General features: G+C 38.0%; 2 protein-coding genes across 51 annotated transcripts in view; one reads left to right on the top strand and one right to left on the bottom strand.

The window, feature by feature from the left end:
- The window catches only part of tjp1b (tight junction protein 1b), a 149,616-nt gene extending 146,422 nt beyond the window's left edge, over positions 1 to 3,194 (top strand). For 49 of the 50 annotated variants that reach the window (XM_077211189.1, XM_077211175.1, XM_077211174.1 and 46 more), the window contains one exon: positions 1,393 to 3,194. In XM_077211189.1, the coding sequence (XP_077067304.1) occupies positions 1,393 to 1,487 (95 nt within the window). In that variant the 3' untranslated portion in view covers positions 1,488 to 3,194. The remainder of the gene's footprint in view (positions 1 to 1,392) is intronic. The other variant, XM_077211222.1, reaches the window with a different exon arrangement.
- A 107-nt stretch (positions 3,195 to 3,301) lies between these two features.
- slc27a2 (solute carrier family 27 member 2) lies at positions 3,302 to 18,709 on the bottom strand. Its single transcript, XM_077211223.1, has 10 exons — positions 18,060 to 18,709; positions 11,758 to 11,967; positions 10,480 to 10,638; positions 10,267 to 10,391; positions 9,341 to 9,535; positions 9,170 to 9,260; positions 8,747 to 8,945; positions 8,564 to 8,661; positions 5,415 to 5,545; positions 3,302 to 5,305 (listed from the first exon to the last, which is right to left on the bottom strand). The coding sequence occupies exons 1-10, from the start codon at positions 18,532 to 18,534 to the stop codon at positions 5,129 to 5,131; spliced, it is 1,860 nt and encodes a 619-aa protein (XP_077067338.1). The 5' UTR covers positions 18,535 to 18,709; the 3' UTR covers positions 3,302 to 5,128.
- Positions 18,710 to 19,848: the final 1,139 nt, after the last annotated feature.

Here is a 19,848-nt window from a genome sequence, read left to right as displayed (position 1 = left end):
TGTGGATGCCAACAAATTAACCTGTTTTATATTTGGTATTTTGAGAGAATTTGGTTGTCACACTCATAAATACCTGAATTCAAGTGTGTGTACAGAACTGGATTAAGTGCTCAAAAGGGGAGTGACAACCGAATTTAGCTGCAGTGTGAAAAGGACAAGTCTAAACAGGAATTAGGGTCAGTTTTCCTACGTTTTGGGAATAACAACCACATTCATTTAGGGGATTCAGACTTGCAAATAAAAATAATTGTTCCATTTGCATGAATACAGGAGTCACTCCTGATCTTGCGATGGTTGACATGGGGATAACGTGGCATTTTGTGGCAGTAAAAGCGATATGTGGATACTAACAAAGTTTTTGATTAAAGTCTTCCCGGGAGCAAGTTCAGTTGTTACTTCTGTTAATTATCGAACTGTGTGTACAGGATTAAGCACCCAAAAAGGAGTGACAGCTGAATTTAGCTGCAGTGTGAAATAGGGCTGCACGATTCATCGAAATAAAACATCTATTTTATTAAATATATGCTCTTCGTGTTTCAGGAACAGGTCAAATTATTAAAATGGTAATACTTTTCAATAAGATCCCATTAATTAAGGTTAGTTGATGCATTAACTAGGGCTACGTTTACATGACAATGATGTACTAAACTCTGTAAAGTTTTATTTATGCCAGGCCAGTAGGTGGCGATGTCACTTTGTAAAGAAACACTACGTGCCTATAGACTGAACACATACACATGCGCTTGACGTCACTGGTTTACAAATTCACGTTTTTTAGTTTACACTGAGACAAAAACGTTGTTTTCAAAAACTTGCACTTTGAAACCCGTTTTCAGGCCCACAAAACACTGTTGTCATGTAAATTAAAGGCCATAATGCATAAAGTTTTCAGTTTTTAGTTGAAAATGGTGGCGTGTAAACAGCCCATAACATAAATACTGTAAAAAAAAAAATGTATTGACTTCATCGTCTTCAGAGATTTGCGTTTTTGTTGTTTACACGTAGAATGTTTTAAAAAAACGTCCACTTTGAAACCCGTTGTCAAAAGTTTGCGTTGTCAGGCACCCAAAACGCATAGTAGTTTTACATTTTTAGTAGAAAACAGTGTTGTGTAAACGGCCCCTAATCTAGTTAACAAATGAAAGATTATTGTAAAGTGTTAACTGTATTTTTTGTTATAAAATTTCGGGCCAAATTGTGTAGCCCTTCTAACAAGCACAGCAAACCTGGGGCTTTTTTAGATTGCAATTTTTATCAGAAAATCTCAATTCAATTATTCCCCCCAGAAAATCATGCAGTCCTAGAGTTAACAGAAAAACATCTGAAATGTCAGGTAATTATGTTGTGTCTACAGTTTTCCTCATGACATTTCTCCTCTGAATATACCCACAGGTGACCCCAAATGCTGGCAAAACAAGTGTTTACCAGGAGACCCCAATTACCTGGTGGGCGCCAACTGTGTGTCCGTGCTGATCGACCACTTCTGAAGAGAGCAACAGCTGGTCTGTTACTGAACGTGAGCGCATGGACCCTTCTGCCAGTTCCTGTTCAGGAGGGATTTGCACCACTTTATCAAGTATTAATTCTTTCCACTTTGCTTTGATGGGCTGAAGCGTCGTTCAAACCAACCCCCCCCCCCAAAAAAAGATCTTGGAAGATGGCGCAGACGCTACGGAGCGCTCTTTTTCCTATATCCTTTTTCTCCCTTTTTTAAGTTTGGTTTTGCCTTTTTCTTTACCTTTTGGTGCTTGAAGACTTGCAAAAAATAACTAAATACACAAATTAATGAAGAAATCTAATGGAATGCATGACCTGTGCCACAGACAGTCGGAAAAAATCCCTTTTTGACATTTGTAGCCTCTTTTTCTCCAAAAAATTAGAAAAGTCTTGAACGGAACCAGAAAAAAAATAGATGGAAAAACGAATTAGTTTTACTTAATACAAGTGAACCCTGCTAATGTGCTCCCAAACAGAAAAGTTGATGTATGTAGAGCTTTTCGTGGAACGCTGTTACTGATTATCACGGAACTGGAAAGCATGTCGGTTTCTAGGAAATGATGAACAATTGAGACTTTTTGAAGTGAAGGAATGTGACTGTTGCACTCATCTGCTCATGGATTTCCCTCTCTGGCTAAAAAAAAACGGAAAGAAAAAAAATGGGCTCTTTCTCTCTCTCTCTACGTTTTGAAGCGATCTTTTCTAGCGAAGTTTTACCGTAGATAAACACTGACTGTGGTTTTCCGGAACTCCTGCTGTCTAGAGATCTATGCATGTGCTATGACTCAGGTCCAAACGCCTGCTACTAAGTTGAGTACACAAACCTACCCATCATACACTGCAAGCAGTGATGCCTTATCTGCATTTTTTTGTTTTGTTTTGTTACTTTGACCCGAAAGACTAGCAAACATCGAATTTCTGTTACAGAAGGAAGTTACGAAGGATGTGAAGTGGGATATTTAGCACACAAATAATGAAGTCTGATCAACAGGTCTGCATTTTCACTGCTATGCATATGAAGTCAAAGAATATACCAGAACACTAGGATATGTTTCAATTACAGCTGTAAATATTGTGCTAGCATATGGCCTTGGTTCGCTGTAAATGACCTTTTGTACATCTTTGTTATTTTGTATAAAAATGTAACATGGAAAAAAGTTTCTTAACAAAAAAAAAAAAGAGGAAAACTATAACATTGGTTATGTTTGTATTCCGGTTATACTTCTGAGCCTTGGAATTTAACTTAGCAGTACGGAGAAAATTTAAATGAATAAAAAAAATAAAAATAAATGCAACGAAGAAGGACGTTATCTTTTATACCAACAACATCATATATACAAGCACTACGTAATGGCTTTTTTTAACAGTTACAGAAACATTTTTATTATTTACAAACTAGAAATAATTTGACGACTCTGTACTTAAGAAGAGTCTGCTTTGGTGGACTCTGACTTTGTGATACTGGATGCTGTATTGTGTGCCCTGAAATGTATTTTTCTACTAATAGACAATTTATTAAGGCACATCAGTACGACTTTGTTTTGATATGACGGCGCAGCTTCATCCCGGGTTTAGTTTCTTCTCTTTATGTGCCCACATTCTTCTTTTTTTTGTTGTTGTTGTTTTTGTTTTCTTTGCAGCACATTTCTAAGTATACAACTGTATTAATAAATAAATTCATTTTTAAAGTAAAAAAATTGTGACTGATGATCTAACCTGGTATTGCATAATCTTTAGGATTGTGAAATGTAAACGATGTCAATGACCCCTGTATCGGGTACAGAATGAAACTGGCTCATCGGGGTTTGTGGTGTTTAGAAATGTTTATTTTTGAGGTCATGAGTTTAGTGCACTTGGCTTTTCACCTACTTAAAACAGCTAGTGCAGCTGATTACAGAGGCAAACTCTCGACCGGCTGAGGAAACCAGCGGTCTGCTTTCTTAGAAGCTGTTGGCTCAGAAGAATGAATTTTCAACCCTAAAGCAGCGACTCTCAACTGCTGGTTTTTTACATCGGACAGCAAGTGGAAACTCAGAACCACAATTATTGTACTACAGTGAATAAAAATGTCAAACTCTTTCCCCATCATTGCTGGAAGATTCACTGTAATAAGATAGGGGACGCTATGACATCCTCTGAACGAGTGCAGATTCTCCAGATCAAAACAGGTGGAAAAAAAGCCGAAACAAGCGATAGAAGCATTGCTTATGCACATGCAAGCTAATGCGATCAGCAACATTAAACAGCATATAAATCAAAACTGCTTATGTTATTGAATGAACTGTCGACCCAGGATGAGGTATAGGACTGTGAAGCATTAGGGGTGTTGATGGACTCGATCTACTCCATGGCCCAGTCCAAATTCGCATACTATCCGTCCTAAATAGTATTCGAAAATAGAATTAGTACGTCCCAAACCGTAGTATGTTGAAATGAGTGTTCCAAAGATACCCGGATGGTCTACTATTTCCGGTCAGAATCCGAAGTGCAGATCGATGCACACAACCCATCGCGCGTTGCACGAGGATTCGGTTAGAACTACAAACACGAGTGAAAAGTGTTAAACTTCAGATATGGAGGTAGTTTAATATCTCGCGCGTGCGAGTCCGGCGGTTATGTAGAGAGGTTTAGATAAAGGGGTTTGAGTGATTAATTATCAGCATCTAACCTGACGAAAATGTATTTATTCCATGTTTTCTACATTATATTGAATCTTCAGCAGCACTTTTGTAATGATAGGTTTAGCCATTACCTTTTAAATGCATCAGTTTTGTGAAAATTATTTAAAAAAAAAAAACACTGGCAGTGACTGGCAACTTTTTTTTTAAAATATGTTGGTAGGGAAAGAGTTCAGATCAAATTAAAGGTGTTTTGGTAGAAATTTCAAAGAAGTTTGATTGGACACATTCTTTGAGGTTAGAAAAAAACACGTGAAGACAGTATTTGAGAATCGGACAAAAACAAGTTCCTATATTTAATGGCTTTAGTGAGATAAAGAACTACAATCCCATGAAGCATTGAGAACAGCATACTCGAATTAAAAGTGGTGGAGAATATAAAAACCAATTTAAAATTGGTTGATTTTTATATATATATATATATATAAGTATTTTCAGAGAAGGGGAGATTGACAGATCTTTGCTGCAGTTTACTTGTTTCGACTGATTGGTGGAATTTTCTATATAGCATCATGGGTAATGTAGTTTCTCACCACAAAATCTGCAGTTATTTTAAAACTAAGTTGAAATAATGCGGGCTGACACCTTCAACAGAAGTAAATACCATCGATTAACAACCTTATAGCTCTCAGTAAGGCTGTCTTTAAATATTTAGAAGTTATCGTTCATAATCAACTTTGAGAATCGCTGACTTGAGAGTTGAAGTTGTGCATATTTAGTGTAACACAATCTTATTAGATTCTAATTAAGTTTATTACAACTTAAGATAAAATTATAAATGTACATTATTAACAAGGTTAAGTGATAAGAGAGTAAACTAATATAAAACAGTTGACTGTACTGGTCTGTAAAGATTAAAATCATTCAATTGAATCAATTGTTTTCCCTGAGATTAGTAGGCAACTACTGGTTAGTAGATTTCAGAATTGTACCGTTAGCTTATTTTATGCTTATTACAGTTTAATGTCATGCGACATGATCGAGTTATGAATTTCCTGAGAGAGTGGAATGTATTGCTTTTGCGTCAGATCCAGGAAGTAGAGAGGATCTTGTATTAATGTTGGGTCAAAGCCTTCCTCCACCAGCTTCACTTTTTTCATCTTGAAAGTTCCTGTGACTTCCAAGGAATTCTGAAAGACAAATTTGCCTTTGCTGAGTTTCACAGAGCGAAGCCGAGACTGGAGAGGACGGCGTCTATGAGCAAGATTCATGGGAATGTTTCTAGGTAAGATGGCGTACCTGAATGCGGATGAATCGAGGTCTGGCGTACACTGGAAGATAGTTTGCCAAAACACTGCAAATGGTGACGCAGTCAAACTCTCTGCCCTCTTTCAGTTTCACAGCTGCCATTCCAATCCTTCCTTCATGGCCTGAAGACACCATAGATTTTAATATTGAAATATAAGCATGTTCTTAAATTTGAATAATGATGAAAATTGTTAGGAATGTAATGACTCATCATACACTTGCTGCCTTTGAAGTTGTGTGAGTTTGTTCTGAACAACCCAACTTGTAACCAGACACATTGTGTCTATCAAACATGTTTCATATCCTCCGACTGCATGCAATCAGTCTTAAGATAGAAAATTGGAATATGTTCCAATCATCTGTGATTTTATGTGAAAACTGTCAACTAAAAGACTGCAAATCTGGGCAAAAGTCATGTTGTATATTACAGCCATAATGCTTTATACTTAAAAAAACAACAACAGCTTAAAGGTATAGCGGAGGATTTTCTTTTTCCGGGTGGGTAGCCTATACTATTGGTCCACCTAAGTATCAATCATTCTGGTGATACGGTACGTGCTCGTCCCTATGTAGTTTTCACTTTCTGCGCATGGGCACTTTCAGGTGTATTATGTGTGATGAGTTACGGTTTCAGCCATTCCTTTGAAAATGGCTGAGGGTCGAAAGAGAAAAAATGTATACGAAGTGTATGATAAGAAGAGAAAGGCCGCAGAATATAGAAACCGGACCAGAGTGATTTTGGGTGAAAATTTCACACGCTGGCGTGCGCTAAAAGCACAGGTTGGGCTTCCCAGTAATGCCGCAGTCACGAAGATTCTACTAGACAGGTAAAGTTTGTCATGCTATTTGGAGAAATCCATTTAAAATCACTGCTAGTAAAAGTTAATGTAAGCTATGATTAGCGATGCTAGCCCTGGCACAAGTCATGCACCGCGTAGACACGGTAAACATCTCAATTTGTCTGAAGTAGCCTTATGACCAAATGGCATCACGCTGAAATATTCTAAAACCTTGTGTGTTCATTTTCGATAATTACAATGTGTTCACCATAGTATTTATTACACAAATGCAACAAGCTACTTCTCCATTGCATATCATATCTTGAGTCCTCGGTCACTCAACACGTTTAATAGGCGTTCCCTCTCGGGAGCAAATAGAGTGCGGCGCATATGTGCATTTTTAAAAAAATTGGAGAGGGCGGGTCTTCTCTAAAATTCGGAAAGATCCTCCGCTATACCTTTAATGATTCATTTTTAAAATGTAATATATATTTAATATATTATTAAGGACCACTTATTACAGCAAAATGTGGTTCCTTTGAATGTATTTATTTATTTTATTTTTACATTTCCAAATCTAATTTAAAGGGATATCCCAAATGACAATTTTCTTCTTTTACATGATCACCCTCATGTCATCCCTGATATTTAATATGACTTGCTTTAGATAAACACAAATTAATATCTTTAGGAAAATAATCCATCTCTTGAGTCCATGTAGTGGCATAAAATGGCTGCCGCTCGGTTGTCGGTTATATCCGCGGACACTGCAGATATTCCGCAGGTCAATTAGTAAAAAATAACTTTCCAATTAATTGCAGGTGGATGAGAGATAAATCATGCGTTTATTTTAATAAAGACTCTTTTACTTTTGTTTTCAACAAAGTATATCTCCTCAGGGGAAACCAATCAAGGAAATCATATGCCTTTGAGCACCTCCTTATTGGTCAAAGATATGGCTAAAGTTCACCCAAACATTTTAATTCTGTCAGCATTAACTGTCATTATTTGTCGTTCCAAACTCGTAAGTTTACGAATAAACTTGCGTTCATCTTCAAAACACAAAGATTTTTTTGTTAATGAAATCCGAGAGATTTGGCCCTCCATTGACAACTACGCAACTACCACTTTGATGCTTCAAAAAGTTCATAAAGAGATCATAAAATTAATCCATATGAATTGAGTGGTTTAGTCCAAATTTTCTCAAGAGACACGATCGCTTTATATGATGAACAGATTTAATTAAGGCTTTTATTCGCATTTCAACTTTCATTCGCTTCCACTAGAGGTTTGTTCTCACGTGTCTAGCAGGTTCGGTTGACCTTCTGTTTACGTTCGCTGATGAATGTTTATATGTGAATAAAAGACTAAATTCTATCTTTTCATCATATAATGCGATTGTGTCTCTTCAGAAAATGCGGACTAAACAGCTTGATTCTTATGGATTAGTTTTACGATCAACTTTTGAAGCGTGGCAGTGTCAGTTGTGTAGACTGTCAATGAAGGGACAGAAATCTCTCAGATTTCATTAAAAAGTTCTTCATTTGTGTTCTGAAGATGAACGAAAGTCTTACGGGTTTGAAACAACATGGGGGTGAGTAAATGAGAGAATTTTCATTTTTGGGTGTATTAACTCTTTAATAACTTGACAGCTTTAACTAAAAATATACACATGCTTAAATTATTCAGATAAGAATGTTTTCCAACATGATGGAAATATCAACGTGTTTAAAACTTAATTTTATGTCAGGCACTAATTTGCAGACCAGCTACGCAGTTGTGGGGTCCACTTGTTAAAGCAAAACAGATTCGAGAGAAATATTAAAAAGGAGAATTAAAAACAAAAGAAAGGAAGGAAAGAAAGAAAAGTACCGTGTGGGAGCGTTTTAGTGAATTGTTTAACCAGGACCAATCAAGTGCTGAGTATGTGATATATAACGGCTGTATGTATATGACCAACTATAAAGCCTATTTCCAGCCTTTGCTTGGGCTGAACGCATTTATATTTCTTGAGTGTGTTCGGGAAGTTGACGGAATCTGACAATTTATGTATGAAGGGTGTGTGTTGTGCAAGCGTCAACCGAGCGACAGACATTCATTGGCATTATATGAACTCACTGAGATTGATTATTTTCCTAAAAATCTTTGTTTGTGTTTATCTGAAGAAAGAAAGTCATAAACATCAGGGATGACATGAGGGTGAGTAAATGATGAGAGGATTTCCATTTTGGGTAATGTAATGACGTGGTTTAATATATCAAGCAACATCTCTAACTAGTTTATAAGTATCATCATGAAATCCATTCGATTCCCAACTCTTTTCCATTCGAATCATTGTTATATGCAAATTATAACATCTACCTTCAACTTTGACTCCATACACATTGGCCTCCTCAATGCAGTCCACCATCATGAGAATATCCGCCACCTCAGTTGTAGCCACATTCTCGCCTTTCCACCTGCAATTACAAATGACAGCAATGCTTGAAACTCCAAGAAGTGTGCACATGCACTTCACAGATTCTTCAGCTGAAGCTACGCTACCTGAACGTGTCTCCAACTCGATCCTGAAAGTACACAAAGTTCTCGTTGTCGATTCTCAGCAGATCTCCACTGTTGAAATACAGATCTCCTTTCACAAACACATTACTAAGTCTCTTCTTCTCGGTCTGCTGCTTGTTCCCAGCGTAGCCGACAAAAGGGGTGTGTTTCGTGATCTTCCCGACCAGAAGGCCCACCTCATCTGTGAAACATTTAATATCAACAACTGTAGAGGTATAGATCCATATGTAACATGTTAAATAATAACTTTTTATGACAAGGTTCCTAGCAAAAGGTCAATGGAAGTTTGAGTCACGAAAACCTCAAATACTAGACTAAACAAACACATTGTACTATCTTTACTGATGCCACATGGCAATAAAATTAATCATACTGCAAAAACCACAACGCTAGCACCTGACCTACCTCTTCCGACTGGGATACACAGACCCTCAGTGTTCCTCACGGGTTCTTCTTTCTCAATGTCAAACTTGATGAGGGCAAAGGGGAAAAACACCTGTGGAAAAAAATGGCAATCAAGTTGACTTTGCACAAAGATGCCTTTCTCGAAGCTAAGAAATGTGTTGTCAAACTTACCTTGCTGATAATATTGATACGGCCGACCACTCCGACTTTATCCGTGTAATTGATGAAGCCGACATTTCCCTCTGTGGCAGCATAGAGCTCTCGGACATTAATGCGTCCGAAGCGGTTCAGGAAATCTTTCCAGACGTCTGCTCGTACGCCATTACCAATGGCGATCTTCACCTTGTGGTTTCGGTCATTGTCTTTCTGTACAGCAGAAAACATAGAACAGCACAGTTTGTGGTTTTATCTTTGCACTGCCTCAAAGTTTCCAACACAATAGTTCTGTCCAAAACCAAATGAGTTGCCTTCAAAGTATAACCAAGCGGGATTCGAACCGGGGTCTCGAGGAGGCGGGCGCGCTAACAAGGACGCTAAACACCGCAGCCGCTAGTGAGCTTCTTGAGTCCAGAGGAGTGAGGTACATATTGGAACATGCTAATGGTCATAAACCCTCCTAAGTGGGTGGGTGAAATCCAGTCATTTCAATAGGAATCTATGTAATCAGGAATTTTGCGTGAGAGAAACATTCTGGCCCTCCATTCTAGAGGAACCATTCTGACTTTTTTTGCACCATGGAAGCATTGTTACTAATTTTGATGGTAGTTTTGCCCCAAGCCCCCGTTAGTTTCCAACCCTCGGGGACGGCACTCTTTTTCGAGCGCAAGCAGAGGCACCTTCTGTTGTGGGTCCCGTTCCAAATAAAAACGGTGAAACACAGCAAAGGCCGCTACTGCAGAAAATGGAACTTTTTGGACACGAAATTTGGCAAAAATTTCGGTAATGTGACCGCACCTTCATAAGGCAGCGTAATACCTTTTGCTACCTTTTGGACAAGCCTTTGTAACACAAGTCTAGGTAGGTTTTGGAACAGAGCTAATAAAAGTTAAAACTTTAGAAGAAATATCTTCACAGTTCAACATGATACGCGTTTCTACCTTTGGTGCATTGCAGAGGTAGCGCAGTGTTTCACCAATGTACTGCATCACAGTTATGTTGTACTTCCTGCAGTCGTCCCAGAACTGAGAGGCAGAAAACTTTCTCCGCAAAACAACAGTGTTACCTGGAAAAAAAGTTCATTTGTAAGCTGCGCTATAACCAGTCGAGCATTTCTTAATATATAATGTGGCATATCATATAATCCATTATACCTCTTTCAATGGATCCAACGAGTCCGATGAGGAATCCAGCGCTGTGATACAGAGGCAGATTGATGTAGAATATGTCTTCAGACGTCACTCCACAAACACCCTGGATGAATGACGAAGCCCAGACCCTCTCATGGGTCACATAGGCTGCCTTAGGAAGACCTCCATGGACCAGAATACCAGTGTTATTTAGGGATGCATTTTTACAGCACATAGAGCAGGGGTCTCCAACACGTCGCTCGCGAGCTACCAGTAGCTCGTGGCCTGATTGGAGGTAACTCGCCAAGGGGCAGTTCACATATCCCGTCTTTTGCGCGCTCAAGTTCGTTATTTCAAATCTAGGAAGCTCATAATTGAAGCGACGCGCTCATTTTTTCCAGGCGCAGCGAGATGAAAAAATCCATTAGCTACTAAAACTTCTTTGTCATTGTGGAGAGCGCAGTGTATGGTTGCATAGCAACGACAGACGCCACGGTAAAATCGGACCGAATTTTACTATTAATAATAAAAGATAAGCTAATGTGCATTGTAAATGTCAGTTATTTATCTTTTTATAAATCTTTTTTTTTTCAAAACTTTATTTGAACTTGTAGGCTACATACTAGTAGATGTAGATGTAGAACATGTCACAAGACACTCCTTTAAAATCTGGCCATCATTTTTAATGTTGTTATTTTAATGTTTATGTAAACAAAAAGTGCATATTAATGCTAATTATATTTGTTATTTGCTGGTTTTCGACATAAAAATGGGTGAATTGATTTTATTGTGTAGTATTAGTACTTTTTGAACAGGATTCTGTGATAACCGTGATCATTTTGCTCACTATAATCATGAAATGAAATTTTCATGCCATTTCATCTCTAGTTGAGATGCACTATAAAATCAACTATAATTATGTGTTTTGTTTTTACAGTATAATATGCAAAGTACGATTTTATTTAAAAAAAAATCATCTCTGATTCTGTTCTTTTCTCTGACATTTAAGGGTGACACATATGGGCCTACAAGAACACTTTTAGGTGTAATACAGTTTAGATAGTTGTTAATATGAGAGTTATGAGACATTATTTAAGAGATTTAAGTATTGTATTACATGAGAACCTCTCGGCCACTATCTTTTTTAAAAAGTAGCTCTCAAATGAAAAAAGGTTGGAGACCCCTGACATAGAGTCATATACAGCATTTTTTATTAGCAATATCCGCCTGATTTGGTATGCTATTGAACGGAATATAACAATAAATATTACATAACCCTCTACATTTGGCCTTGACTGATACCTGTAGTGCCAGAAGTGTAGATATACAGTGCTGTACTCCTGATGTGGACATTGGACCTGAGAGACGGGGACAGCGGCTTATCTGAAGCCTTAGCGATGGCCTGACCAATACACTGAATGCCGTCTGTAGTGCTCTCATCTGACAGGAGGTATACAGTTATCCCCTTTTCTTTCAGTGCTGGCAGTATCTCCTCAACAGCATCACGAAGCTCTGCAAGAGAAACAAACACTTAACTGCAGTCTGATTTCAATATGACATCTCATTTAAAAAAAAACATTATTTTAACACTAAAAAAATCTGAATCCGACATTATGGATAAGTCAAGTCACCTTTATTTATATAGCGCTTTTTACAATACAGATTGTTTCAAAGCAGCTTTACAGAGATAACAGGAAAATAATTCTGCAATGATATTGTTAAATATAAAATTAAATGTCCCCAACTAAGCAAGCCAAAAGCCAATGGCGACAAAGGCGAAAGTCTTCCAAATATCTGTTCCCAAACAAGTTGGCCGGTTTTCACATGCACAGCATGTGCTTGAATCCTCTGTCTAGGCCAGTGTTTCACAAACTTTTGTCTTCTGTACCCCTTAACCACATAAGTAGGGCTCAAGTAGGATACCACTGCTTTAATGTGCTAATTTTAACTCAATATTATCCACCTTCATTTTCAATATGGAAGTACTGTAAATGTTTAAGACTCAAAGGTGAATATATGGTAAAATTATTTGCAGCTACAAACCAATGCGTTTTTAGATTAAAATAATATATTGCTAAAATATTATTAAACATTGTTAAATTAAAATGACTGCAAATACCAGTTTGCAGTATAAAGCAGCATAACGGAGTGTTTTCGTACAGCTAAAATAAACTTGACATCTAAAGGTTTGCAGGTTAAAGTTTATAAAAAGGCATTCACGTTAAACAATGAGGATAATGGATATCACTTATCATTATTGCGAATTTTTGTAAAGAAATTGGGGGGTGGGGCGTGAGACTGTCCTACTTTATTAAAGCAGCACCAAGTAACTTTTCCTCTGCGGCCGGTCACGCTACAGGTTGGAAGCAGAATTGTCTATTACCGCTGTTGTAAACAATTTAGCCTACCGCAGCCTTCTGTCGCACGCGCACGTACGCACATGCTCTCTGTTTATCCAGCACCGGCTTTGGAATCAACAACGGCCACAGACAAGGTAGAGTATGATGCATGATTTTATGAAAGTATGATGTATTGCGACATCACAAATGAGCAATTGTAGCAATTGACCCTTCGCTAAGCCACGCCCAAAAACCGCCACTGGCCAATCGTGTTTTAGCAACCGTAACTAGGCGCGGGAGGTCTGGCAAGCTTTCGAGCGAGGGAAACATGCCGAAGCGTGCGTATGGATTGTGCAAATCTGATACCCGCTATCCTAAAAGTTTGGACGGGGGAGTGGGATTTTTTTCCTTCCCGAAAATCTAAAAGCCAAGGGGAGAAATGACGGGCGTGGATCAAGCAGTGTGGGAGACCCCATTCACAACTAAATGTCGACAGGATTAACAAAAACACCTATTGCTTGGAAATAATGACGGTTCTTTGTTCACAATGCATATATTTTAACGTAAAATATGACGATTCAAGACAAGACGGAGGCTCACTGACATACTTTAAAATATATTTCAGCATTTTGTTAATCGACGACGGCTGACTTAGTAACTTTAACCCAATCCGATCGCGGCTCTCCGGGTGTTAGTGTTATTCCAAAAGATTTATGGATAAGCTGTTTGATTTATAATAATTATTCGATTATTTTCACATTTCACTTACCCTGCTGTGCACGAACATAGCTGTTCCTCAATTTGTGTGTTTCCCATTTGAATGCTCAGCGTATGAGGCGCTGTTGCTGCGACTATAGGCTTTAGCTTCAATTTTTATTAAATTATTCTCTAATAGGCTGCATATCATGTCGTGGATATATCCCTCGAATGCATACTGCAGTCCCTTTTGTCTTGCTCTCTCAGATATTTCACATGTTCGCCAAACATTACTAATTATCTCATTGGGAATGTCTGACACCGGTGCATACACACTGTAATAGATGTGCTAGACGCGAAAGCTTGACAGGCGTAGCAACAATAACTAAGGAGGGCGGGGCTTAGCGAAGGGTCAATTGTAATGCTTGCCGTAAAGCAAGTCAAATTAGTAGTTTTCTTATGTCTCATTAGAACTACAGAAACGCGACCCGATCTGGGAATCTTACATAGCGTGGATATATCAGATAAAGGACCGCAAAGCTGTGGCATAAGTGCATTTCACCATGTCACGACTTGATGAACCACTGAAACGATTTTGGAAACATTATTTTAAGGTAAAAATCTTACTTAGTTATCCTTTAAATCCAACAAGTGGTGGACACTGGTTTTTTATTGCCCAAACCTGTGTCGAATTAGCGCAGACTCCGCCCCACAGTCATAAGATTGGATTACTCATGTCAACCACAATGCTGATCACATAGCGGTACAACAGATACTAACCCCTAAACTTGCCCTACACCCTAACTGGTTTTGGGGGGGAAACGAGTCCACTGCATAGGCTATTGGATTTAATGCAGTACGTCATTGCATTACAGGCTGCAGCAAGCAGTGGCGTCATGCCCATTCACGTGCCCCCTCATATTTTTCCACCCTGATAATTTTTTTGATTCCTATTATGCTCCATAATTACCAGTGCTCGAATGTAGCCTATTCTCAGGAATGTGATTTTTCCGGATTTTCCGATTTGCCAGAGTGAAAAGGAGAGGCGATATGAGGACATAACAGGCTGACGTGCGTACAGATTTTTTCCTTCCTTTCCAAGTATCATATCAACAAGGACGTATTTGCGTTCAGCTTGTTCACCTGCTCAATTTCGTACCTCGGTCGCTCTCGCGCTACAGTGGTATCGTTGTAAGTTGACAAAAACATCGCCGTTAGGCCACCAGTAGGACTGGCCGATATCGATATAAAAAATATATATATATATTTTTAAATGTGATATGGAATTAGACCATATCGATATAGTTCAAATTTGCGCTATGATCCTTGCTCCAAACAAGCTGCTGACTGCTTTTGTAGAAATACATATCGTGCATTCTATCAGTTGCAGTTCTGGCGCCTCCGTCTCAACAGCATTAGTGTAGGCTACAATGCGACAAATACTCATATCAAATGTTAGCGGAGAGGAACGGGACACATCAGTTCAGTGAGTTCACAAAAGTTAATTATTTGCATGTGCTTTAAAGCCTTGCCGGTTAAACATGTCATTCACTGCTGATGCGCTGTTCTAACATGTGCTTAACTGAGTGCGAACACCCGACGTGCACATGCACTAAAAAGCCTGTCTAACAGCGCCTGGTTACTGGACTAAGTTATCTTTCGAGTCTTATTTCGCTAATACTCTCAAATACACACAAGGGTTACACACAAATACATAAGGAAAGTTGGTTATGTCTAAACTGAAAGCAAACCGAGAAAATTGAGAGAAATCTGCTTGTCAAATTAGACGCGTTGCGTACAGGTCTTAAAGAGACAGTAGCCCTAATAATAAAGATGCAGCCGCTTGTCCTTAAAGGGATAGTTCACCCAAAAATAAAAATTCTGTCATTATTTATTCACTGTAATGTTGTTCCAAACCGATATTAATTTATTTATTGTGCTGAACACAAAAGAAGATATTTTGAAGAATGTGAGTAACCAGACAGAGAGTGCTGGTCCCCATTGACTTCCATTGTGAAAAAAATACTATGGAAATCACTGGGGTACATCAACTGTTTGGTTACCCACATTCTTCCAAATAACTTCAACAGAAGAAAAAAACTTATTCAGGTTTAAAACAACTTGAGAGAGTAAATTTACAATTAAATTTACAAAATTTAATACAAATTGTAAATTTAATACAATTAAAAATGTACAATTAAATTTTTTGGGAGAACTATCTATTTAATGTTAATAAAACAAGAAAATTTGTATATTTTCCTGCTTTTTTGTCCTTAGCCAATCACATGCCTGATTCTTCTGGATGTGTAATAAATCGGTCAGCATCGGCCCGCCCCTTTTTCCTAATATGGTGTCTGTGTATATCAAATCAGCGCTCTAGAATCTTTGCTGTGTATGTTCAAGCAACTCACTCGTCTCGCACGTTGAGCTGGCAATGTTTTACATATGGTCTTGAAGTGGTAAGTGGGCAAAGCAACAAATCGGCATTTAATTAGTTATCGGATGATATTAAAAGGTAGTGGGATTATTTGTGGTTGACCTGGACATTTTAACTTGATCAAATAGTTATGGATTTAATATTAGCTGCGAATTCAGACCATTAACTTAAGTTGTGTCAGTGTAACGTTATCGATAGCTAGCCTAGTCTAACCGTCAGAAAAGAATTGCCTCAGATTGTGCCCCCCAGAATTTTGGCTTGCATGACGCCCCTGGCAGCAAGAACATCTTGGGGAAAGATCCCGTTCTTTCTTCTGATTGGTCAATACAGCGTTCCAGGCGCGCGGAAAATCCAAAATAAGCAATGGCACGAAACGCCTGTTGCACTAAGCTGGTTTCGGTTGCTACCCAAGTTCGAGGTTTGAGGAAGTTCTGGTTTTTCGGGCTCAAGAAGGTGGACTGGTTTTTAACGGTTCATCGCCATGGTAACTTTTGCTATGGCTAACCTGCTCTGGAACAGGTTTTATTCTGGGTTAGAGATCGCGGACCAAAGCTGGATCAATCAGCTCAGAACAAAGTGACATGTATCTGATGCAATAAAGCCACTCCCCCTAGATCTATCGCTCCAAATTAAAGCTGTTTTTTGTATATAAAAAATAGAGACAAAATTGCTCATCTTTTGCTGCTAATTATTTATTAAATTTATATAATATGAATTTTATGGAAGCTTGTTTCCACCTCAGAATAATATATAAATAATAAATATACTAAATATACTAATAAATAAATAATATACTAAAAAGGTAATTGCGACTTTTTATCTCACAATTCTGACTTTTTTCTCACAATTGCAAGTTACATCAGAATTGCGTGATATAAAGTCGCGACTCGCAATTGCGAGAAAAAGTCAGAATTGTGTGTTTATATCTCACAATTCTGCCTTTATTACACACAATTGCAACTATATCACGCAATTCTGACTTTATAACACGCAATTCTGACTTTATATCTTGCAATTCTGAGAAAGGCCTAAAGTCAGAATTGCGAGATGTAAACTCGCGATTGTGAGAAAGTCGCAATTAGCCTATCTTTCAAAATGTTCTATTCTGTGGCGGAAACAAGCTTCCTTTCAATAAGTGGCCTATAAATTGACAATTAAACTTGGCTTTTAAATGAATATAAATATAATACAAGCATTCATATATAATGATTTTAAACAACGTGTATTCATTTGAGCTCTTTGTAAACCTATAATTATTCGGCCTATAGCCTATCTTTGATTCACATCAAGCATTGATAGTCCGATATTTTATTTCAGCTGCCTTCTCAAACGTACGCTGCAGCAGCAGTGTTTATTCCTACCTTGTAAACGCTCTTGACTTCATGATACTTTACAAAATTATCTCTAATGTTCAGAAGAGAAGAGAAGTGAATTGCGCCGTGAATCAAGCTGACGCTCTCCACGTTCCGCGAGCTTGGCTGTTTGCAGCACCTGTCACACTTTCAGGTGCACGCGCTTCAGCGTTAATCACAAACTCAGAATCAAACCCTTGACAGAGAACGTTTATACGGAGCTTTGTGAGACCGCTGAACCAGGCTGGATATATATGAATCTGTCATCTCTAAACCTAATCTGAAACTCAAGAGTTTGTTCAGCTATAGCTCCGTGCAACAGGACACAGCTCATCGTATCCCTGCGCAGTGTTGTTGCAAACCAATGCGCTGTTGTGTCAGAAAGAATGCCAGTTATCCAATTAACTAGATAAAATACTTTATAACAAAAAAGTCCATCCTTAATAATTGTAGTAACATTGTATAAAAGAAAAATAATAATTATTGAAAGTTGAAACCCTGCTATATGTAAAATAGTCACGGAACCCTTTACTTGTGAATAGCCCCTACAACCTTATTGCATGCGTACGTATTTTTTAGTCATAATTTTTGTTTTATATATTTAAGAAAGCAAAGAAGCCTACTTCTCAAAAGTGGGTACACATTAAGAGAATGGTTGGGAATCAGTGCCAAGGCCTCGCAGCATGACTATAGTAGGCTAGCCATGTGATCTGTATATAGGCTCTACATCCGTATATATGCGCTCTCTGGAGAGTGCATCTGTATATACATATATCTTACCAGCAGCTGCTATGAGCACGTTCGCGCCGCAGCAGGAGAAGCAGTGAAGGAGTGATTTGGATCTGATATTGAAGTTCAGGAGTGCAGCGGGACAACCCAGCTTGGCCAGGCCGAGCCAGGTCCACACGAACCGAGGCTCGTTCCCCAGGAAGAGCGCGACCGTGTCCCCTTCTTTGAGCGCGGCCACCGAGCGCAAAGCATCCGCCACTTTGTTACTCTCCTTATCCACCTCTTCATAAGTGTAGGTCTTCCCCTCGAAATGAATAAACGCTCTCCGCGGGTGTTTCTCCACAGCTTTCAAAAAACAGTCCACAATACTGTAGAATGGAGTTTTCCGTTTGTATACATTTAATCGGATTCCAAATCCAAGCGCTCTGTATATGTACACGCAATCCTGGAAAAAATACGGGAAGAAAGTTTTCAGCAGCGCGGGGAGAAGAGCCAAGCCCGCGAGAAGAGTCATCCACATATACATGTTTACTAGAGTTTGTGCAATCTAGGGGTTTGAGATTAACTACATGCCATAGCCTGACACTACTTCCACAGTCTTAAAATTCATGGGCCACATTCTCTAAATGCAAGTTCAGCCCTTTTGGGGCTCCAGAGAGAGATTACATTATTCTGATCCACCCCCGACTCAAAGCCTCGTCGGGTTGCCAGACCCTTCTTCAACTCGGTGCGGATGTTTACGCACGTTTAAATAAGACATAAGTCTGGCATTGCATTAAAATATGCATAATTAATCTCAATTAAACTTCTTTGTAATTTAACAAATAATTTTGAAAATAAAATATGTAACAAGCATTTTAGTTCTTGATGCCACATACGTCATTTTCACAGTTGTGAGTGAAAGCATTTTTGTGTACAATGTGGACATATACATTTCTTTAACCAGAATCTATTTTTTACTAAAACAATAAGATTTTTCCAATGTTCTTGAGTGAACAAATTTAAAATGTTAATTTTGTATGTACTGAAGTACCAGATTTTTCTCCAGAGCAAGACTATAACCATGCCTTAAATATTGAAGGGGACCAAGGTTTTTTAAATTTATATTTTTAGGTCTTTGTATTTAAAGAAATTAAATAATTAAAGGATCAAAAGGGATTTCATGGAATAAAGAAGAAACAAGAATGGTAAAAAGAAGTTCCAGGTCTAATTATAGCCTAGTTGTGAGGTGATCCATTTAAACTCTTTACAAATACTATTTTATTTAAAAATACATTCACTCTTGTTTGTATGTCTAATGTGTCTAAAAAAAAAAAAATTCAGTTCAATTTGACCATTTCCAATTGGGCGACTCAATGCCTATGGTGGTTACGGCCCTGCTCCAGAGTAACAAACATAATGTCACATTATTTTATTTCATTTATGTATTTATTTTTAGCAGGTTTAGTACTTTTTAAATTGATTGAAATGATTTATATATTGAAAAAGACATTTTGAGGTCCTCTAGTGGCCCCTGGGCGAGAAAAACTTAGTTATCTGGCTCCCCAGAACATGTAGTGAAATCTTGTTGCTTTTGTTGAAAAACAAACAAACAAAAAAACATGTTTTGATGCGTGATTTCATGAAATGCTAATAAAAAATTACATATTATGTAGGTCATTATAGAAATGTATGTGTGCTTATTACAATATTTTGTTAAAATATTCTCCAATTATTCATATTAAACACAATAAACCAAATAAATCAAACTTTGTAAAAATAAATAATAATTGCATTTAAAATAGAAGAATGTTGAAAAAACGGTATGAAGTACTGAGACTTTTTAAATTATTTTTTTCCT

Source organism: Siphateles boraxobius, unplaced genomic scaffold (genome assembly GCF_051911475.1).
Source record: "Siphateles boraxobius isolate OS27281-9 unplaced genomic scaffold, OSU_SipBor_1 65, whole genome shotgun sequence".
Classification (NCBI taxonomy): domain Eukaryota; kingdom Metazoa; phylum Chordata; class Actinopteri; order Cypriniformes; family Leuciscidae; genus Siphateles; species Siphateles boraxobius.
Note: the sequence above shows the minus strand (reverse complement) of the source record. Positions and strands in the feature narration are given on the sequence as shown.